This window comes from Tachysurus fulvidraco, chromosome 9 (genome assembly GCF_022655615.1).
Source record: "Tachysurus fulvidraco isolate hzauxx_2018 chromosome 9, HZAU_PFXX_2.0, whole genome shotgun sequence".
NCBI lineage: Eukaryota > Metazoa > Chordata > Actinopteri > Siluriformes > Bagridae > Tachysurus > Tachysurus fulvidraco.
The window spans coordinates 2,966,329-2,991,020 of NC_062526.1; the positions used below are offsets into that span (position 1 = coordinate 2,966,329).

At 40.8% G+C, this 24,692-nt stretch overlaps 1 protein-coding gene across 1 annotated transcript in view; it reads left to right on the forward strand.

The window, feature by feature from the left end:
* htr7c (5-hydroxytryptamine (serotonin) receptor 7c) overlaps positions 1-13,019 on the forward strand; it is a 49,724-nt gene extending 36,705 nt beyond the window's left edge. The window contains exon 5 of the mRNA XM_027162768.2: positions 12,211-13,019. Within this exon, the coding sequence (XP_027018569.2) occupies positions 12,211-12,913 (703 nt within the window). The 3' untranslated portion in view covers positions 12,914-13,019. The remainder of the gene's footprint in view (positions 1-12,210) is intronic.
* Positions 13,020-24,692: the final 11,673 nt, after the last annotated feature.

Below are 24,692 nucleotides of genomic sequence, written 5' to 3' on the forward strand. Positions count from 1 at the left end.
ATGACACTGTTTTAATGATCACTTTTATACCAGCAGCTAATTCACATAATAATTGGATATAAAAAAAGGGGGAGGGGCTAATCTATACATGACACGCCCACACCGACTTAGTGTTTCTGTGGAAATCGAATAAAGTGTCACAAGAGACTTCAGGCGAACTTTAAACTTTTAACAGTTCTACTAAAATGAAAAATGGCTTTTTTTTTTCCAGAAGACGCCAAAAAAAGAGGAGTTTGTCCCTGTTTTGTTGTGTCCATGTTGAGTATTGAATGTCTTTGTCATGTCTCACTCCACACTGGTGTTTATACTGTACAGTATGAAGCTCAAGTAAAAGTAGATGCTCAGGACTTTTAGGGAATTTGTAATGTTTTAGAATTATTTCTGTTTTTCTCTGGAATACTAGCGGTGATAGATTTGTTTAAAAAAACTGTTTTGTTTTTTCCCACAGAAAAGTTTCTATCTTCAAAGTAAACATTGTGCCGAATCGTTTTACATCCGAGTCACAGCCACGAAATCGTTCGTTTGTTTTTTTTTAACTGATTGAAAAGTTCTGATAAGTCGCAGGGTTTAGAGACGTTAATACAAATGCTGCAGTTGTAATTCTGGGGGAAAAAAATTCTATAAAACATGACAGAGCCATTGAATCACACCTCCAGGGTTGGGGGTTCGATTCCCGCCTCCGCCTTGTGTGTGTGGAGTTTGCATGTTCCCCCCGTGCCTCGGGGGTTTCCTCCGGGTACTCCGGTTTCCTCCGCCTGTCCAAAGACATGCGTGGTAGGTTGATTGGCATCTCTGGAAAATTGTCCGTAGTGTGTGATTGCGTGAGTGAATGAGAGTGTGTGTGTGCCCTGTGATGGGTTGGCACTCCGTCCAGGGTGTATCCTGCCTCGATGCCCGATGACGCCTGGGATAGGCACAGGCTCCCCGTGACCCGAGGTAGTTCGGATAAGCGGTAGAAAATGAGTGAATGAATGAATGAATGACAAAGCCACTGTCGGACACTGAGACCTATCGTTTATCTTGTTTTCGAGTCCATATGAAACAGAAATGTACCGATAGCTTTTCTTTTCCCCCCCAGGACATGACATCATCAGTATAATAACGCTGTCATGATTTCACACAGCTACGACTGTTAACACGCTTCACCACCCTCACTGACTGACAGGTGGTATTTATACGAACACGGGACTTTACGATGGCGGCGGAATATCGACTTAATTAATGCCACCTTCGCTAATGGAGAGTTATTGATGTGTTTATTAAGTAGAGTCAATAGTGTCTCAATAGAGCAGGTGCCATCTGAGGCACCGAGAGCAATTAGCCACTTCATTTGTTTCACACACCACTGAGTGTGTGCTTTTTTTTTTAAGCCAAAAATATCCCTAGTGAGCTTCCTGTTGTTGGAAAAAGCCCTACATGCAAGGGTGTTAATTCGCGGTATGCAATGAATGCAGTTTGAACCTAATAATAAAAAGTGGTCCAGATCTCAGAAATGTTACATAGCTAGCTTTGTCAATGGATGCTAGTTAGGGAGAAATTATTGCTAATGTATTAAGTTAGCGATGTGGAATTGAGCTCTCAGCTTTTTTTCTCACTCACGGAACAGACGTATCATTCGTTGTGAGCTAACACCAGACTCTGAAGCGAATTGGAAAACAGCTCGACACTTCATCTGTTCGACACGACGCTGTCGAACGACCGGCTTGACCTCATCCGAATCTGGCCGCGAGAACACGAGATCTCAGGCGTTACAGAAGACGGAGTAGCGCTAACAGCTTGCTGGCTCTTCACTCGAAAATTTAAATACGGTCTTCGTCTGAGACTATCGTGGCCTGGATTCCAAATACCACAAAGGCTGTTTGCTATAATAATTGAAATCAAATAAAAAATATCATTGTGATAGTTATACATTAAGTAACTATATTTAACTTAAGCCTAAGGAATAATTGTTATGTTTGTTTGTTTAAAATAGTTCTGTTTTAATTGAAAACTGCATGTAGACAGAGCTTCAGACCTGCAGCAGAAAGTCTGACCTCCATAGCAGCTTTTATTGGCTCAAGAAGGCATCTGATTGACGCGTAAAGCAACCGATCACAGTTTGTTTTATTTAGAGTCATGTTCAGGTCCACGAGAATGTAAAGTTCCTGCAAAAACTGACCAGAGCATTTGGAAGATTCAGAATTTAGCTTAATGTCACCGTAGTAAACATGACGCCTTCCTTCTACACCAGGGAACTGGAGCGACACGACGGCTTTGCTTCCGGGCCGACCGTTACAAACAGAAAATGCTGCCTGAAAAACTTAGGGAAAGAAAAGAAACCGAAACTCAATAAACTACAAAACTAATTACACACACTGGAGACACCGAACAGAGACCACGACAACAAAGACAACACAACAACAAGGATTAATAGGAGACACATCAATCAATTAGGAACAAGTGTGCAGAGGCGTGAAGAAATGAAGGCTGGGGGCAGGGGGGGATGGTAGACACACGTGAACACAAAATGTAAACAAAACCACATGGTACAAGACACACTGCCGGAGCGCCTATAATGTTCCAGCAGAAAATTGTCCAAGCATGACCCTGATAGCTCTTGCCATATCTCTCTGATATATATTCATTCATTCATTCATTCATTCATTCATTCATTAATGTTCTACCGCTTATCCGAATTTCTTGGGTCACGGGCAGCCTGTGCCTATCTCAGGCGTCATCGGGCATCGAGGCAGGATACACCCTGGACAGAGTGCCAACCCATCGCAGGGCACACACACACACTCATTCACTCACACACTCACACACTACGGACAATTTTCCAGAGATGCCAATCAACCTACCATGCATGTCTTTGGACCGGTGGAGGAAACCGGAGTACCCGGAGGAAACCCCCGAGGCACGGGGAGAACATGCAAACTCCACACACACAAGGCGGAGGTGGGAATCGAACCCGAATCGAATATATATATATATATATATATATATAAATATTATACACCAGAACAAATATTCAGTCATATTCAAATGTTATAAGTCAAAGTGGATAAAAATAGAATAGGAATAGAATTGTAAAATTGTAAAGAAATAAATATTCAAATAAATAAAAAATAAATAAAATAAAATGGAATTTAAAATAAAATAGAATTAGCGGTACAGAAGAAACAGAGGAAAATATATAAATATGTAAAAAAAAAAATTCAGCACATGAATAGAATTAAAATGACTGAATTATGAATGATAAAACTTTATTGTTTCATATAAAATCTTATTCTTAATGGTGCTCGATTTCAGTAAAAAATCCAGCATTGCTGTGAAAAATCCTTCTTATTCACCCGAGTGAATAACAGAGCTCATACTGTCAGATATATAGAATGTTTATTTGTCACAATTCATAAATGTTTTTTTTATTGACGTCTTTTCAATCTGGATGGAGATCAGCATGCTTAATCCAGGCCCTGCAATAACCTTGCTCTCTCTCTCTCTCTCTCTCTCTCTCTCTCTCTCTTTCTCCCTGATCCCTTTCGCACTTTCATACCCAATGTGACGTGAACATGTAGACTCCAACTCTGCAATTAGTGTCAGCGTTTGATAATAGCTTTGCCACCGGCGCTACAGTATAAAGCCCACGGTGGTAACGACGGAGAGAGAACAACAGGTGAACTTAATGAACTGCAATTTTTTTTTTCAAAGATTGATTTCTCAGAACAGCCTCGGTGACATTTCGCCTCGGTCTGAACGCACACGCATAAATTCCCGCACCGTTCTCTCGACTGTTCGTGAAGCCGCGTCCGCTTATGGATTACGGATACGAACGAAATGAGATTTAATTCTCTTCCTCTTTCTTCTTTCTGTTCTTTAATATTATAGATACGGCCATCTTCCTCCGGCTGTGTTTCAGCACCGCGTTCTAACATCACCGTCATCCATCATGAAGGATGTTATTAGTGCGTTAGACGTGTTAAATGATTTCGCGATCTCGTATTGACCAAAGTCTTTGGTACAGTAAGAGCTGTTTGTTTGCGGGAGTATTAAAATACGTCTAGAAATACTTTTTTATATCATTTTAATATTTTGCAGGATAATATAATATATACTTCACACGGGGGCACGGTGGCTTAGTGGTTAGCACGTACGCCTCACACCTCCAGGGTCGGGGGTTCGATTCCCAACTCCGCCGTGTGTGTGTGGAGTTTGCATGTTCTCCCCGTGCCTCGGGGGTTTCCTCTGGGTACTCCGGTTTCCTCCCCGGTCCAAAGACATGCATGGTAGGTTGATTGGCATCTCTGGAAAATTGTCCGTAGTGTGTGTGTGTGTGAGTGAATGAGAGTGTGTGTGCCCTGTGATGGGTTGGCACTCTGTCCAGGGTGTATCCTGCCTCGATGCCCGATGACGCCTGAGACCCGAGAAGTTCGGATAAGCGGTAGAAAAAATGAATGAATGATTGAATGAATGAATGAATATACTTCACACTATATCTAAATCTACATACACGCAAACTCTATTTCCGTCAGTACCACATTTCCTGTGAATCATTACAATCGTATTTAGCTTGATCAACCATGCCCAAGATTCTAATAGATACTACTAATAATACAAATAATAACAATTATCTTCCCTGATTGTTTTATTTATTTAAAAAAAAAAAAAGTAATATAAAATTTCACCTAACATAGTTTTTAGGCTGATGGAATCCTAATCTGTGACCTAGGAGTGTCTTTGGCGTAAATGTAATAATAAATGTAGTAACGATGACAAAGATAAACAGAGTAGTGAACGACAGGAAACATATCTCTCTCTTACTTACCAGAAGGAGGTATAAATACACTACTTTAAGGAATGTGTTGTATTTTTATTTAGTCAGCGGTTTGAAGCTGGTGTGATATCTTTCCGATGAACACAACAGACGGATTAAAATGAGGGGTGAAAAGATCAAACCTGGTGGCGTCGATACATTTCAGGCACCTCGGGAAGTCTTAGCTGTGCCTATCTCAGGCGTCGTCGGGCATCGAAGCAGGATACACCCTGGACGGAGTGCCAACCCATCGCAGGGCACACACACACTCATTCACTCACTCACACACACACACACTCATTCACTCACTCACACACTCCGGACAATTTTCCAGAGATGCCAATCAACCGGGGGAGGAAACCGGAGTACCCACATAGACAGCGTCTTGGTTCGCATCCGACGATCGATAAAACAGTGTCTGGACTATGAAATACCGTTGGAGTGTGTTGGTGATCTTTATAGCTCTAAACCCCAAATCTATTCACTCAGACAAGACATAATTCCCGAGTCGCGTTCGCTCTTGTAGATTTGCACCCGAGGCTAATGTACTCAGTCTCACTCTAAAGCATTTTATATTTATAGATGCCAATGTCCTTAAGCATATCTCAGGTCTGAGTGAACTCTCTGAGCTCTATGTGGTTCAGAGGCAGATATTCACACGCAAAGTTTTGAGTGGGATGAGCGAGATGTCTTTCGGTTGTCTCCGCCTCCTAAAAACACCCTGGTTGATGGATTATCGTGTATTTACCGGCTCTTGGATCAGGGTCCCGTCCACGCCGTATTCATGACTTGCTGAGATACCCAGACAAGGATTAAGTGCTTACTGAAGATGAATGAATTTGACTTCTGCCAATCAGGAAGCACACACTTGCTGATAGGATACAAACGTACAAAGTCCACTAACTGGGTCAACTAAGGCCACGTTCACACCGCAAGTCTTAATGCTCAATTCGGATATTTTGCTCAGATCAGATTTTTTTGTTTGGCTGTTCACATTACCATTAAAAATGTGGTCTATATCAGAACGAACGATAACGATGACGTCACACGCAGCACGCCGTCGTGCTAAAAAACTGGCGAGGTTATGGAGGAAGTATATCATATATCATGTAATGCTATAATGTGATGTATTCAACGCAAACATTATGAGCCGGTTCACGTAACCACTTTATATAACACTCTTAACACCCACACACGTTACCAGTCACGTTTTCGTCGGCGCAAAAATAAATAAATAAATAAAATAATTTTTTTTTTTGAATGAATTTTTTTTTTTTTGTGACGAATGTCGATGTAGATTGACGTAGAAGTCGCATCAAATCCGCCTCGGCTGTTCACACTGCGGCCACATTGGAAAAAATCAGATTTGGGTCTGATTCAGGACCACATATGGAAGTGGGGGCAGATTTGAGTGTTCACACTACTCCTGAAGAAGTCTGACCTGGTCACTTGACACCAAAAAAAATCGGATTTGGTTTACCTGCAGTGTGAACAGGGCCGATGTCAGAAGGCTAGTTGGAATAAACATCACAGACATACGTGTGAACTGAAACAAAAGTGTAAACCAAACGTACGTAATTAAACACAGGTGAAAACAATTAGAACGACGACGGTGAGCGTGAGGTTGCTGGGACCCGAAGTCCGTGGCAGCCATGTTTGTAGGAGTGTGTGGAGTGTCGTGATGTGATACTGCCTTACACTCAGGTAACAGGTACAACATTGTGCACAAAATGTCTTTTTTCTTCTTTTCTAAAGGTCAAAAAGGACAAAGTACCTTGCAAGAGCCAACAAGACAATTCCTTTTTTTAACTTTTCACCCTTTTTGTAGTTTCTGTTCATTATTTTAATATCGGTTTCTCCTCCTAGCCTTATAAGGACGTGTCATGACAAGCTTGGAGTAAACACACACACACACACACACACACACACACACACACACACATACACAAGAGATTTACATTCCTTTTAGAGAGGTTTCGCTGTAAATGTTTTTTTTTCCCAAGCTTTTTTTATTTCCTTATCTTTTGTTTTGTTCATGGAGACACAGAGAGAGAGAGAGAGAGAGAGAGAGAGAGAGGTAGAGGGAGACAGAGAGAGACAGAGGTAGAGGGAGACAGAGAGAGAGGGAGACAGAGAGACAGATAGAGAGAGAGGGAGACAGAGAGAGAGAAAGAAAGAGAGAGAGAAAGAGAGAGAGACAGGGGGAGGGGGACAGAGAGGGAGAGAGAGAGTGACAGAGATAGACAGAGAGAGAGAAAGAGAGGGGGTGACTGGGAGAGAGAGTGATGGAGATAGAGAGAGAGTGAGGGAGATAGACAGAGAGATAGAGAAAGAGAGAGAGTGAGGGAGATGGAGATGTTGAAGTGTTTAGATTTTATTATATGAGTCATATTTGAACCACTGATTCCACATTTCTGAGGAATAATGTTATAAATAAAAGATATATTTTTGACAAATGAAAGATCACATAAAGGCTTTAGGAAAAGACCTGAATGGCCCATGACTTGTGAACGTGTCTAACAGTGTAAGACTGGAAAAAATGCGGAAGGCAGAACATTTACTGTCATCTTTTAAAAAAAAGAAGAAAAAAAACGTATGCAATTTACATAGTGTGTAATAATGAATAAAAGTGTGATGATGGTGATTACAGTCATCTTCTTCCAGCCGCAGAATGAATTTCACATGTTGGCAAATAATAAGAACCCTAAAATGATTACTGTTACGACTTCATGGGGAAGTAATGAGAGAATTATACTGTAAGCTGGGATAATAGATTTGGGCTATTGTTCTCCTGCCGTTTCTCAGTCAAAGAGGAATCCTGCAGAAAAACACAGAAAGAGAAGAAAAACACAGAAAGAGACGAGTGGACAGGATCGCGTTGGACAGATCGAGCCGCCGATCGTCCCAAATCAGCATCAGCTGCTCGCCGTGGGAACACGAAGACACCTCTACCCTATAAAACACAGAACAAATGCAAATGCTAAGGTTTTAGGTTGCTTTGTAAATGCATGCTGTCTGTATAGTGATATTATGGGGTTAAGTTGGGATATGTGAAGAAGGAATCTCACCGTGATGTAATGCAGTGGTCCCCAACCTTTTTTTCGCCGCGGACCGGTCATTGTTTGATAATTTTACCGCGGCCCTCTGGGGGTGGGGGTGGGGGGGAGGACTGGTGGCTATACAATTAAATTAAAATTAATAATTTTAATTTAATTGTATTTAATCATGCCTTTTTAACTCACTACAACACTAAATCAATGAGAACCCTGAGCTTGTTTCTTTGCAATCTGGGGTAACAGGAGACAATGACACCCGAAGTTTATTCCGTTGTTTTGTTTCGGTTGCCGTCACTGCAGAAATCCCCGCTTCACACAGATAGTATGTCGGAAATGGTGATAGGGATGTAAGTGCTGTGGTGACAATCTCAGGGTGTTCTGCCATGACTTTAATCCAGAACACCGGCAGAGTTTCTAACTTTCTAACGACGTCTGTTTCGTGCTCATTTTTGCTAATTTGTGGGTTAAATTTGAGCAAACACAATTATACACGTACACCAAGCACTGTTAAACATGACAAAGTACCGGTGAACAGAGAGAAGAGCGATGCACACCTTCTCTCTCCACCAAAGCTACAACACCACTGCCGCTCGCAGCCGCTCAGCTCCAGATGTCACCTAAACCCGGCCCGATATCATGATATTTTGCGCATGTGCGGTATCTGTGCGGCTTTAGGTGACGTCTCTCAGCTCCCGGTTAACCTCTCGTCCATGGAAAGTCGTACAAACCCGAGAGAAATACACCACAGTAAATAAAATGGAAATAATTTAATGTTCCTTGGGCGGCCCGGTACTATTTTGTCCGCGGCCGGGGGTTGGGGACCACTGATGTAATGTATATGTGAAAACATAAAGGCGTCTTCTTCCTAATCGGCCCAGTGATGGTCTCCTGGTTTGACCTTGCATCACGGACACTTGGTTTCCGTCTGTTTAAAGCAGATTATGGTGCATGTGGTGAATGTTTTGCTGCTCTTCAGATTCACTAAACTATTAAATATGACTTTACTATGTAACGTGATTGAGTCTCTTTAATACTGACCAGAAGTTTCAAAGTGTTCAAGCCTCCTGTGTTCAGCCAAGCTGCCATTGTCTGGTCGAAAGTTAAAGCCCTTAAGTCTTCTGTCCAGGGAAACTGTATCACCTCAGAACCTGCACTCTGTCCTGTTTCCTTACAAGCTGCGATATGTGAAAAAAGTGGAGAAGTATTCTGCCGTAGCACTGTTCAGCTATTTAAAAACAATGATGTCATTTTACTAGGGGGGACACGGTGGCCTCACAGGGTTGGGGGTTCGATTCCCGCCTCCGCCTTGTGTGTGGAGTTTGCATGTTCTCACCTTCGCTGGGGTTAATTAATACTCCAAAATTGCACTGACACTTAAAAGTGTCTGTCAAACACCAGACTCACTTTATATCCAATATTAGATTTTATAAATGTGTAATGAATATTATTCTTTACTCTTGCTTGTACACGTAACTTTATTGATTGTTGCTGTAATTTGTGAATTTTTGGTCTGGGGTTAATAAACTGATCTACCTACACATTTACTGTACCTACAAAACCTGCCCACTAACTTACCTACTCCATCCAACCTAACCCAACAAACTTAACCCACCTACTTACTTATCTACACTAAATCAACCTAATCCATGTACCATCTATCCAACCTAAACCAACGAACCTAACCCACCTTATTATTTACCTACAGCGATCAGCATAATTTACCTACCCCATCCAACTTAAACCAACCAACCTAACCCACCTTGTTACTTATGCACACTAAACCAATCTTACCTACCTACCTAAGTACCCACACCCAAACAAACTAACCCACCTACCTACAGTAACTATAAATAAATCAGCTTAAGTTAAGTTTGTATATGTTTACAATTGCTCAAGTTGCACAATGTACTTTATAGTATACATTATGCGCTCCAGTCAGTGCCATTTTGTGTATTTTGTGTATTTGTCTTGTATTGTTTTATTTTGTCTGTTTGCACTGTGTTTTGTCTGGCCCTGGTGTTCTAGGTCGCACATGATGCACTTTATGTGCCTAGGACTAAAGTCTTTAGCTTTGTGTTGTTTTATGTAGCTTTATGTCATTTAATGTTGCACCATTGTCCTGGAGAAACGTTTACATTTTACTGTGTATTACATCAGCTATATATGGTTGAAATGACAATAAAAGCTTCTTGATATGACCTGACTTAAGCAACCAACATAACCCACCTTCTTATTTACCTACACCAAACCAATCTACCCCACCTACCTAACTACCCACACCCAAACAAACTAACCCACCTACCTACAGTAACTACCCACACCCAAACAAACTAACCCTCCTACCTACAGTAACTACCCACACCCAAACAAACTAACCCACCTACCTACAGTAACTACCCACACCCAAACAAACTAACCCACCTACCTACAGTAACTACCCACAAACAAACAAACCCACCTACCTACAGTAACTACCCACACCCAAACAAACTAACCCACTTACCTACAGTAACTACCCACACCCATACAAACTAACCCACCTACCTGCAGTAACTACCCACACGCAAACAAACTAACCCACCTACCTACAGTAACTACCCACACCCAAACAAAATAACCCACTTACCTACAGTAACTACCCACACCCATACAAACTAACCCACCTACCTGCAGAAACTACCCACAACCAAACAAACTAACCCACCTACCTACAGTAACTACCCACACCCAAACAAACTAACCCACCTACCTACAGTAATTACCCACACCCAAACAAACTAACCCACCTACCTACAGTAACTACCCACACCCAAACAAACTAACCCACCTACCTGCAGTAACTACCCACACCCAAACAAACTAACCCACCTACCTACAGTAACTACCCACAAACAAACAAACCCACCTACCTACAGTAACTACCCACACCCAAACAAACTAACCCACCTACCTGCAGTAACTACCCACACCCAAACAAACTAACCCACCTACCTACAGTAACTACCCACACCCAAACAAACTAACCCACCTACCTACAGTAACTACCCACACCCAAACAAACTAACCCACCTACCTGCAGTAACTACCCACACCCAAACAAACTAACCCTCCTACCTGCAGTAACTACCCACACCCAAACAAACTAACCCTCCTACCTGCAGTAACTACCCACACCCAAACAAACTAACTTAACCAACCTACCTCGGACAATGTTTTAGACTCATGCATGGGCATAAATTTCATTTAACAGTAGGGGGGCAATAAATATAAAATTTCTCATGAGCAATTTTTGAAGGGGGGACACAAATAATACAGTCAAATTGTACTTATGAAGACACTGTATGTCCCCACAGTGATAAACTTTGCGTTTATCAGTATTATTGTAGCATGGAGACGTGTCATTATGGTTATTTTCAAAGTTTTTCTCGACGGCTTTGGCGTGTTAGTTACAGTACACTACGCAACAAGCTATTGTGAACAAGCTACCGTTAACTAGATGAGTAATATTTTAATCGCTAATATATTGCAGATTCATGGACAATTACGTCGGTAATCAGCATTTTTGCCCAACTAATTTATGAATGAATCTGCATCAACTACATTAAAGAGAATCGCTTTATTTAAAGTGAATAACATCCTCCAATTAATGGAGTCCAACATTAATTGAGCCGCAGCCACACACCTGACTCGTGTGTACAGAGTAGGTGAGATGAACTGGGAAAGCAGGCAGTGGGTCAAACCACTGTGAGGAAGGGGAGGGGGGACTGTGGGTCAAACCACTGTGAGGAAGGGGAGGGGGAACTGTGGGTCAAACCACTGTGAGGAAGGGGAGGGTGGAACTCAACTGTTTCTAAATGCATTTTATGCGTTTTTTTTTTCTTACACAATTATTCAGGTATACATGCATATATTTTTCACAATAGAGAGTGCGATATTTTTTAAATAATTTTTTTTGGGTGGGGACAATCCTCGGATGCGGGTGGACATGTCCCGGGATTTACGCCCATGGACTCATGGTATCTTAAGTATGTAACCTAGTGAACCAGTGTTAATGCATCCAATGATAGAGACTTAAGCACTTCTGTACGTCGCTCTGGATAAGGGCGTCTGCCAAATGCTTTAAATGTAAATGTCTCTAACTACCCACACCCAAACAACCTAACCATCATAACCCACCCACCTGTACCACCAGAAAATGCTTCCTTTTGAAAACTGTGTAAAATGTTTTGTGTTGTATGTATAAAGAAAACATGGCATGGAAACGTTAGAGTTTTTTTGTTCCTAACAATTACTGGGTGTGGTGGATTGTTTTTTTTTTTGGATTCACTCTCATCAAGTTTCTACAATCTTTTACACTCACAGGTATCTGGGCATCACACGACCTTTAACGTACCCTGCACGTCAGAATGGTCAACTGATGGCAAAGATGATCTTCGGCGTGTGGTTGGTGTCGGCGTCCATCACTCTTCCGCCATTTTGCGGCTGGGCGAAGAACATCAACGAAGAAGGAGTGTGTCTGATCAGCCAGGACTTCAGCTACACCATCTACTCCACCGCTGTGGCCTTCTACATCCCCATGCTTGTCATGCTTTTCATGTATTATAAGATCTTCAAGGCGGCGAGAAAGAGTGGTGCCAAGCATCGCTTTGAGTCGGTGAGGATGCAAGGGCTGAAAACGCAGCAGCACCCGGTGGCCGAGGAGTGCGTCGCGCTGTCTCGACTGCTCAGCCCAGAACGCCAGAACATGTCCATCTTCAGGCGTGAACAGAAGGCTGCCACCACGCTGGGTGTCATCCTTGGAGTCTTTACCATCTGCTGGCTGCCTTTTTTCATCCTGACCACGGCGAGGCCGTTTATATGCGGCATCGAGTGTAGCTGTGTCCCGATTTGGATCGAGAGGACGCTGCTGTGGTTCGGCTACGCCAACTCGCTCGTCAATCCGTTTATTTACGCCTTCTTTAACCGTGACCTGCGCTCGACCTACTGGGATTTGCTACGGTGTCGTTACCGTAATATCAACCGCAGACTGTCTGCCGTCGGCGTACACGAGGCCCTGAAGTTTTAAAACAAGACCAACCTCTCACTTGAAACACACATATACAGCAAGGTCAATGTTGGATCTGGATCCTATGTGCAGAGGTTGTGTGTTTTTTTTTTTTTTTTTTTTTTTTTCAGAAACTCTAAGAAGGATGAAACCACATGCCGTATTTCAAGAGGCTTTTTGGGGGAAAAAGATTTGCAGTAGAAAGGTGAAGTCTGAAAAGGTCACAGCAGGAGGTCGGGATGCTTTGGGATGCACGAGCACGGACGCTATTTTCGGACTTGACGACGGAGAACAAAAGTGAGCGTCGAAGCAGGTTGACAGGTGATTTTAAATATTCTTTCAAATTCTTTGAGAAGGACACATTATATTTTTGGATTTACTGAATGAGGCTGAAAGGAGATTGCAGAATGACCTGAACAAGAGCACAGAGAAATATGTTTTATAAGATCAAAATCGGATACCGTTACCGTCTTCGCCCTTCGGTGAAGGACACTGCAAAGGTTTTTCCATGAAATTTAAAGTGGAAACTATTTCAGGACCGTTTTCTTGGCTGGAATTCTCAAAGCAGATGTTTCTGACCATGTCAGATGTGGACTGCAAGCGCTAGTGGATAATCGCTGCTGTAGGGCTTGTGGTCAGCACTGACTAATGTTGGAAATGCTCGTATGTGTTTACGCGTGTTCCAAAGCCAAGGTGACAAGAGAGACAGGACACAAAACATTGCATCCAATGACTCACCCTGTGTATTTTAAGAAACATGCATTTAGCAGTGGTCGGATATGTCTGTCCTCAAAGGATTATCAGACTGAAGAAAGCTTGGTGTGAATGCGACACTTTAATCTGACCTGTTTTTTTGGCCAGATTTAACTGGGTCACACAAAAAAAATTATAATAATAACAATAACAATAATAATAATAATAATAATAATAATAATAATAATAATAATAAGAACCACAGAGGCTTAATGATGATAATTTGAATCATTAAATTGCAACTGAACCTCTAACATCTGCCTAGGAAACAGAAATGTTCCATATGTACAATAACATGTATAATTGTCGAATATCTGTGCAGAAGAACATGACCCCTCCTGTATATCGTCAGTTGTAAATCGGTTCCGGAAACTTTTATGCTATTGTTTTCTGTATAATATGTAAAAAAAAAAAAAAAAGTCTATTTAAATGTGTTTTGTTTTCATGTGATTTATTCGGATGTCTTATAAAAACCCATGTTTCGTCCCGTATCCTGGAGAAATCACCAGTTATTTGTTCTATGGAGAAGTGATTGTGGAGGACGAACGTGGACGTCATACGTTTAGACTGTTTACTTGTAACACGCAGCCGATCGATGCGTGTGGAACCTTATTTATACACCACGTGAGGAATAAAAAGCTCCATGTCGTGCTGTTATTCTACGCATTAACTAGTCCGTCTGATAAATGTTGTTCCCTCACCATTCTCAATTTTTTTTCTTTTTTTTAATATAAATATAAACTCCATTAGGGGCACGGTGGCTTAGTGGTTTGCACGTTCGCCTCACACGTCCAGGGTCGGGGGGTTCGATTCCCGCCTCCGCCTTGTGTGTGTGGAGTTTGCATGTTCTCCCCGTGCCTCGGGGGTTTCCTCCGGGTACTCCGGTTTCCTCCCCCGGTCCAAAGACATGCATGGTAGGTTGATTGGCATCTCTGGAAAATTGTCCGTAGTGTGTGAGTGTGTGAGTGTATGAGAGTGTGTGTGTGCCCTGCGATGGGTTGGCACTCCGTCCAGGGTGTATCCTGCCTCGATGCCCGATGACACCTGAGATAGGCACAGGCTCCCCGTGACACGAGAAGTTCGGATAAGCGGTAGGAAATGAATGAATGAATAAATGAATGAATGAATGGATAAACTCCATTATATTATAAAATCTCAATGATTCGGTGCGAGACGCATCGTGTGACGTCATGACAACACACATTTATCCGAATTCTTATTTACTTGCATCGATCACGACACGTCTGGAAACAAGTCATTACACATGTGACATCACTGGATAAAAAATAAACTTTTTTGCTTTTTATTTCTTTTCACTAAAGAAAAAAAACCTGAAAAGATTAGCTAGTTTTTGTAAAATGAGCAAAAAATCTGAATGTTTCTTCATGATCTTCATTACGGCTGATTTGGTAGTCATAGTTATGATCCATAACGAGAGTCAGCGATGATCCACGCAGCACTAATGAAACATCAGTGTGAATGCATGTTAACGATCAGATGGCAAACCAATCACAGGAGAGGGGCGGAGCCAGGAGAGAAATCAAAACAAAGGCATGTGTTCATGTGATGAATCTATTTATTTCCAACCCCTAAAACACACCTCTAATCAATCCCTTAAATCCAAAGCGTGTTCATTTTGTTTCCTTTTCTAACTAGAGCTGTTGATCCGTCATGTTACCAGTCGCATCGATTTTATTGAGACACTGATTGTAGCTCTGTTAAAAAAAAGCTAAAAAAAACCCGAAAACAACAGCTTTGGTGAGAATAAATGATGAATGTATGTGTAAGTGGGACACTTTACTTCTGAGAAGTCAGCACAGCTGCAGCGTTAATAATGCACGACCTGTCACCTCTATTATGGATAACTCAGACAAATAAGAGCCATAACTCTCAAAGCTATCATTACAGAGTGGAGAAGTGTGTATGAGAGGCACCTAAGGATTGTACCAAGAGGTCCAGGCCATCATGGTCCAGGCCACCTACAGTAATAATAATCATTTTAAAACGTGTGTGTGTTGTGTGTTTAGCATGTTTTTGCCTCAAAACTCCAGGTTGGGGGTTTGTTTCCTGCCTCCAACCTGTGTGTGTGTGTGTGCGTGTGTGTGTGTGTGTGTGTGTGTGTGTGTGTGTGTGTGTGTGTGTGTGTGTGTGTGTGTGTGTGTGTGTGTGTGTGTGTGTAAAACATGTTTTTTTCCTCACACCTCCAGGGTTGGGGGTTTGTTTCCTACCTCCACCCTGTGTGTGTGTGTGTGTGTGTGTGTGTGTGTGTGTGTGTGTGTGTGTGTGTGTGTGTGTGTGTGTGTGTTTGTTTAACATGTTTTTTCCTCACAACTCCAGGTTGGGGGTTTGTTTCCTGCCTCCACCCTGTGTGTGTGTGTGTGTGTGTGTGTGTGTGTATGTGTGTTTAACATGTTTTTTTCCTCACACCTCCAGCCGCCAGGTTGGGGGTTTGTTTCCTGCCTCAACCTGTGTGTGTGTGTGTGTGTGTGTGTGTGTGTGTGTGTGTGTGTGTGTGTGTGTGTATATGTGTGTTTAACATGTGTTTTTTCCTCACACCTCCAGCCTCCAGGTTGGGGTTTGTTTCCTGCCTCCACCCTGTGTGTGTGTGTGTGTGTGTGTGTGTGTGTGTGTGTGTGTGTGTGTGTGTGTGTGTGTGTGTTTAACATGTTTTTTTCCTCACATCTCCAGCCGCCAGGTTGGGGGTTTGTTTCCTGCCTCCACCCTGTGTGTGTGTGTGTGTGTGTGTTTAACATGTTTTTTCCTCACAACTCCAGGTTGGGGGTTTGTTTCCTACACACACCTCCCTCTGTAGGTATGATTGATATTCCTAAATTGTTTGTAGTGTGTGTGTGTGTGTGTGTGTGTGTGTGTGTGTGTGTGTGTGTGTGTGTGTGTGTGTTAGTGTGTGAGATGAACGGTTGGCAACAGGTCCAGAGGGTCCCCAGGCATCTGATGTGTGTTATAAGATATCGGTACAGAAAATAGATGAATTAACGGACGGAGAGATAGATGTAAAGGAGTAAAATGGAATTATTATTCAGTTATAAAATGATTAATATCATATGCATTCATTCGGATGCAACAAGTCCGAAAAACGTCACTACAATGAAACAAAAACAGTCCAAAATAAACAAGTCTCAATAAATTCCGATGAAGATTTTTATCCTGCTTTTGTGTTTATTAGAAAGACGACATGTTGAACCGGTTGATTTATTACCTGGTCTCCAGTTAAAAATAAAGTACATCGAGGCTCCTTTCCAAAATCTCACATTACTATCAGCCTTATGGTTATATTACTGATAACAAACCATAAACATAAGCATCCTGAAGGGAATTAAAGTTACTGACAATCAACTAATCAACAACAGGGTGAAGATTCTGTTACTGCACCACCGCTGATTTATTTATTTTTTTAAATCGACACCAATCAGAATCGAGAATTCAAATTAGCTCAAAGAAACAGAGTGGTTAGCACGTTCGCCTCACATCTCCAGGGTTGGGGGTTCGATTCCCGCCTCCGCCTTGTGTGTGTGGAGTTTGCATGTTCTCCCCGTGCCTCGGGGGTTTCCTCCGGGTACTCCGGTTTCCTCCCCCGGTCCAAAGACATGCATGGTAGGTTGATTGGCATCTCTGGGAAATTATCCGGAGTGTGTGAGTGTGTGAGTGAATGAGAGTGTGTGTGTGCCCTGTGATGGGTTGGCACTCCGTCCAGGGTGTATCCTGTGTCGATGCCCGATGACGCCTGAGATAGACACAGGCTCCCCGTGACCGAATGAATGAATGAATGAATGAATGAAACAGAGCTAAGCGTTCATCCATAACTCCAGATAAATAACCGTAAATTAGTCCACACAATTCTAACAAAATTTTGGCACCCATCGATCACCTAATTGGTGAATTTTACAATTAAATTAAAATTCCGTGAACAAAACTTTAGCCTATAGATACGAGAGATAATTTATCACATACACAGTTATACACAGCATCCAGCTCGCATCCATCTTTTTAAGGGAATTAAATAATGATTGTGTTGTGATGCCTAAGACAAACCCAGTGACTTTTTCCATCACATACTTGCTTATAAAGATGTTATTTGGCTCAGAAACTTGATTTAAAATGTCCGTTAAAGCCCGTATAAAACAACAACGACAAAAAAACAACAATTAACTATGTGCTTAAGAATGATGGGTTCAAGGGTTCAATGATTCAAGCTCCAAAGGTTTCTGGCTTTCATCCATCTTTCCAGCATTAGGATTGCTTCGGAAAATGTCGTAAACTTTTGTTGTCTGAAGTCTGTCTGAGACCACAAACAACACCAGACAACGTCCGAGGTGAGTGTATGACGAGTCAGACATCCATAGAGGACATCTAGTGGATATATCGTAAGTAACTCAAGTTCAGACATCAAACACGTCTTTACTGGGTTTTCCTGCTGAAATGTCCCTTTAAAGCAGATTCCAGACCAAGGTTGTTTGTTTCATCGCTAGATTTTGATTTACATTGTACCTGACATGTAACTACTTCGAAAGAAGATGAATGTCCCTGAAAATTAAACCTGGTTGTTGAACCTCATCAAGGATGTCGTGCGAAACGGAAGCGACGATGCAGAAAAGCCAAAACGGCGACCGGACAAAGAACAGCTTTAGATACGTTAGCGGGTAGAGCTAAGTATATTCCAGTGCCGATACGTACATGCGAACGTGCCGCAAATCGTGTTCGAAAATCATATCGGAATACAGGGCACTAAAGCCATGTTATACAGGGACCTGGATTCAGCCTAACGATAAAGATGAAGAAAACGAAAAAAGGCTTTTCGAGAAAATATATACACTCTTATATTATAAATAACAGTGATTTTAATAAAAATGAAGCTCCCTAGGAACGAGTACATCACAGGGACAGCTCATGTTGGACGTTTGGGGGACAACGTTAGGGAGGCCAGATTAAGATGTCCAGAGGAAGGAGAGTGAGTATATCGGTAGGAGAATGTTGGACATGGAGCTGCGAGGCAGGAGGCAAAGAGGAAGGCCAAAGAGGAGGTATTTGGATGTAATTAATGAGGATATGAAGCTAGTGGGTGCAAGTGTTGAGGATGCAGAAGATAGGGATAGGTGGAGAGAGACGATTCGCCGTGGCGACCCCTGAAGGGAAAAGCCGAAAGAAGCAGAAGAAGAAGCTACCTATTCAAGAGATACTGTATGTTCTGTAATTTTCCAGTATCTAGGATCTTGCTCTAAACGTTAATTAAAGCTACACGGTGTGTACGGTAGTCAGTAAAGGTCCCACTCTGAAGGTACAAAACGTGGACCTGTGACAGAAATGTGTGTTTCAGGGACCTGAACGTTTTCTTTCAACGAGTTTAAATGAAAAGAACTTCGGAATGTTGCGTTAATGTGAGAAATGTGAAAAAGGGGGGAAATGATGGATGAGGTCCAAAAAAAAAAAAAAAAAAAAAAAAAAGGTTTTATTCATATCCCAGCATGCACTGTGATATTTTATTCAGACAGAAATGGCTTCTCGCTGTGATGAGCTTCTGGTGGGTTGATGAGCACTTACAGACAGACAGGGGTCACAGGATGTGAAGGGAGAAGCAATCTGAAAGGCATCTCCGCACACACACACACACACACACACACACACACACACACACACACACACACACACACAACACACACACACAACACTTCCTAGAAGGATGTCACTCAGTTCAACAACAGCGAGTTCTCGAGGACAAACAGCGAAAACAACCTTCGCCTATATTTTAATGGACATTTTTTTCCTTCATCCCTCAGCAGCATTTCATCACTTAAAGTGCACTTTACTCTAGGTTCATTTTCCATCCAAATTTTATTTATTTATTTTTACGGATGTTAAGTGAATTTCTCCGAATCAGATAGAAAAAAAAAATGAACAGATGAATGTTTTCATCTCCCTTCACTTCCAGATTTAGGAAACGAGTGGCGTCACGGTAACGACTTTTTGTTCTCCGCATCTTCATAAATCAGAGGCAGCTGATTATTTTTCTATAACAGCAGCTTTCTTTCTTTAATTCGCTGCACTCGTTCGAATACGCTTTTTGTTTCCATAGCAACAGTTCGTTCACACGGACTTGGATGTCGGATGCTCCGAATAATCCGTGATTAGTGATACATGGGATTTTACAGATGAATAAAACGTCATTCATATGACAAAGTTTTCTATAAGAAGATGTTTGTACGGTGGCCGAGAAGTGCAAAAAACATTAACAAATCCGAAAACAAATAAACAAATCAAAGAACACATGAACAAATCCGAAAACACAACGACAAGTCAGACAACCAGGAAACGGTAGGTATCGTTTGTGAATGGAAACTTACCGATCATCGGACGAGACACCTGTCACTCAAGATATACTGGTATGGAGTCTTATGTGTAATGTGTAAAGTTCTCCGTTTAAATATAAGAACATAACAGATTTTATCCACAGTAATCCATTCCATCCATCTATTCCAACTTTTCCCTGCGGCAGACTGTTGACCTTCATGTATACCTTGAGTGACAGGTGTCTTGTCCGATGATCGGTACGTGTTCCAATCACAAACTATACCAACTTCTTCCGGGTTGTCTGAATCGTCGTTGTGTTTTCGGATTTGTTCGTGTGTTTCGTGCAATGACTCGGACAACCCGGAAAAGGTAGGTATTAATTTGTGAAAGGAAACTTACCGATCATTGTACAGGAGACCTGTCATTCAAGATATACAGGTGAATGACAGGTGTCTCGTCCGATGATCCGTAAGTTTCCATTCGCAAACTATACCTACTGTTTCCGGATTGTCTGAATCGTCGTTGTGTTTTCAGGTTTGTTAATTTGTTTTTGGATTTGTTGTTTTGTTTTCAGAATTGTTGTTTTGTTTTTGGATTTGTTAATTTGTTTTTGGATTTGTTAATGTGTTTTTGGATTTGTTGTTTTGTTTTCGGATTTGTTAATGTGTTTTCGGATTTGTTGTTTTGTTTTCGGATTTGTTAATGTGTTTTTGGATTTGTTGTTTTGTTTTCGGATTTGTTGTTTTGTTTTCGGATTTGTTGTTTTGTTTTTGGATTTGTTGTTGTGTTTTTGGATTTGTTGTTGTGTTTTCGGATTTGTTAGTGTTTTCGGATATGTTGTTTTGTTTTTGGATTTGTTGTTTTGTTTTTGGATTTGTTGTTTTGTTTTTGGATTTGTTAATTTGTTTTCGGATTTGTTGTTTTGTTTTTGGATTTGTTAATGTGTTTTCGGATTTGTTGTTTTGTTTTCAGATTTGTTAATGTGTTTTTGGATTTGTTAATGTGTTTTCGGATTTGTTCATTTGTTTTTGGATTTGTTAATGTGTTTTTGGATTTGTTGTTTTGTTTTCGGATTTGTTAATGTGTTTTTGGATTTGTTAATGTGTTTTCGGATTTGTTCATTTGTTTTCGGATTTGTTAATGTGTTTTCGGATTTGTTAGTGTTTTTGGAATTGTTGTTTTGTTTTCGGATTTGTTGTTTTGTTTTTGGATTTGTTGTGTTTTTGGATTTGTTGTTGTGTTTTCGGATTTGTTAGTGTTTTCGGATTTGTTGTTTTGTTTTTGGATTTGTTGTTTTGTTTTCGGATTTGTTGTTTTGTTTTTGGATTTGTTGTTTTGTTTTTGGATTTGTTAATGTGTTTTCGGATTTGTTGTTTTGTTTTCGGATTTGTTGTTTTGTTTTTGGATTTGTTAATGTGTTTTGCACTTCTCGGCCACCGTATGTTTGTTTGAGATTTTAATTAATTCAAGCATACAATCAGCATTTTTGGGAAAGTCATAACAGAGACAGAACGTCATCATTTCTGGGGTTCTTTTTTGTTGTTGTTTTTGAAACGTGACAAACTTCTGTTTTTTCTTTTGCTTTGAGGGAATGAAATTTACAGCTGCTACAGTATAATGTAAGTGAAAACAGGAACCGACTACTTTCAAGGACATTTCATAGCATAAAATGTTAGTAAAAAAGGATTTGAAGTTCACATTACTGTCTGTTGTTGTTTTTCTGCTACAGCACTGTTTTATGTATCGCGTAACTATTTCTTTACACAACGGCGTCGCTAAAATTACCAGCATTAGTTTCAGAGCTGCAGATGTTTTCCATCAGAAAGTACATTCCTTTGATTTGATCTACAAAGTGTGAGACAGCAAATGTTTGACACTTGAAATGATATTCGTTAACAACAGTAAACGGTTTTTGAGTTTTATTTTAAACATCGTTATCCATAATCGTGAAAAAAATTGTTTAGCTATAAATACACAAATACTGTTAAAAAATATTTATACAATTGTACATTTATATTATATTTAATTTAGTCATCATCATCACTGTCATCATTGTCTTCGTTGTCAATATCATCAGTCATCATCGTCTTCATCGTCATCATCTTTGTCATCATCCCAATCACTGTTATCATTGTCATCATTCTCTTCATCATCATCATCTTCCTTGTCACAGTCAATGTCATCATCATTTTCATCATCATTGTTTTGTCATCATTGTCTTCGTTTTCATCATTGTCTCCATCATCGTCATCGTCTTCCTCGTCACCTTCGATGTCATCATCATCTTCATCATCATTGTTTTGTCATCATCTTCATCGCTGTCGTCATTGTCAACAGTCAACATCGTTTTTGCCGTCCTCATTACTGTCATCGTTGTCTACATCCTCTTTATCTTCATCCTCTTCTTCATCAGAGTCGACCAAAAACGAGGTTACAGAATTTAATTAGACACGAAAAGGAAAGTGTAAGATAGAGATGTAGCGCTGTAAACAAGTTACACTGCAGAGTAGCAAACATCCTAACAGGGCTGTAACAGAGATAAACACTTGAGGAAGGAATGATAAACACACACACACACACACACACACACACACACACACACACACACACACACACACACACACACACACACACAGATTCTGTTGGCTGACATGTCAGAGCGTTTTAATGCTCACTAAAGTGTCACAGGCCTCAAGAGGATAGTAAGACCTTTGTGTGTGTATGAGTGTGTGAGTGTGTGTGTGTGTGTGTGTCTGAACCAGACAGAAGCAGATGATGCCACTATGCTGTTTAAATACACCATAAACAAACATCCTCAGTCACAGGGATACGACCCAGAGGACACTTTTTTCTGGAGTCTGTCTCTCTACACACCACTTATTTGAATTCTTGAAGTGCTTTGGGAAAAGCAACATGAATAAAACATACACAAGGTCAGAGTGAATATGACATTTATGTCTCTACATTATTCATATCAGACATTTGATTAATGGGTTGGGGTTTAAAAAAAAAAAGCTTGCTATCAAAATTTGATTCATTTATGTTTGATCCTAAACCTGTGTTCATCTAAATGGCATCAAACGGTACGAGATTCTGTGGTAGCTTCAAATATTGTAAAGTATTATAGCATTTTAAAAAAGTGGTCATTGTTACGACCTGGATGATCATCAGGTCCAATATCTCTTCATCACTGTCATCATTACTGTCATCATCGCCTATGCCATCATCATCATCATCATCGACATCATCATCAACATCATCATCACTGTCTTTGTCATTGACTTCATTATTATCATCATCATCATCATCATCATCATCGACATCATCATTAACCTCGTCATCATTATCATCAACATCATCATCATCATCATCATCATCACTGTCTGTCATTATCATCATCATTATTGCGATCATCACTGTCCTCATTGACTTCATCTTCATCATCATCATCATCATCACTTTCATCATTGTCTCCATCATTATCATCATCATTATTGTCATCATCACTGTCCTCATCATTTACATCATAATCATCATCACAGTCATCAACGTCTTCATCATTCTCATCATCATCGTCATCATCATCATCATCACTGTCATCATTGTCCTCGTCATTATCATCATCATTATTGTCATCATCACTGTCATCATTGTCTTCGTCATTATCATCATCATTATTGTCATCATCACTGTCATCATTGTCCTCGTCATTATCATCATCATTATTGTCATCATCACTGTCATCATTGACTTCGTCATCATCATCACTGTCCTCATCATTTACATCATAATCATCATCACAGTCATCAACGTCTTCATCATTCTCATCATCATCGTCATCATCATCACTGTCATCATGATCATCTTCGCCATCATCGTTGTCTTCGCCATCATCGTTACTGTCATCATCGTCTATGTCATCATCATCATCATCACTGTCATCATTGTCCTCGTCATTATCATCATCATTATTGTCATCATCACTGTCATCATTGACTTCGTCATCATCATCACTGTCCTCATCAGTTACATCTTTATCATCATCACAGTCATCAATGTCTTCGTCATTCTCATCATCATCGTCATCATCATTGTCTTCGTCATCATCATCATCACTGTCATCATGATCATCTTCGACATCATCGTTATTGTCATCATCGCCTATGTCATCATCATCATCATCAACATCAGATCCTTGCTTTCATTAATCGTGGTCTGTTCCTTAGGTGTGTATTCGCATTTCTAATAATTGCTGAATTTTCACTGAGTAAATCCCAGTCATTGCAAATGATACCATGCAAATGAACACACATGTGAGTAAACGATAAAGCCTCGGCTTCTTCCCGTACACATCAGGATGCTTTCTCTCACAGAGCTTCACCTCCCCATTGTGCAGCCAGCGCGAACGCTTTATCTGTTTCTGCCCTCCAATAAGCTGCTAAACATCTCTTTTTTTCACTTATCTACCCGTTCCAGGTGGATAACGTCGTATATTTCTGTGGGTGTGTGTGGCAGAGGGCCTGCTGGAATGGAATCCTGGCTCGGCTCGAGGTTTTACCATCTGGATGCTGTCATATCGAGGAATTAGCAGAAAAATGGCCTGAACACTGAGATGCTGGAATTGTTTTAAATCCCAAAGAGAGTTAAGATGAAAATAATAGCTAAAGACAGATTACTATAGTAGGAATAAAAAGGAACACGGATCATTGGTTTGATTTGATTTATTTTAGAAACCAAAATAGTT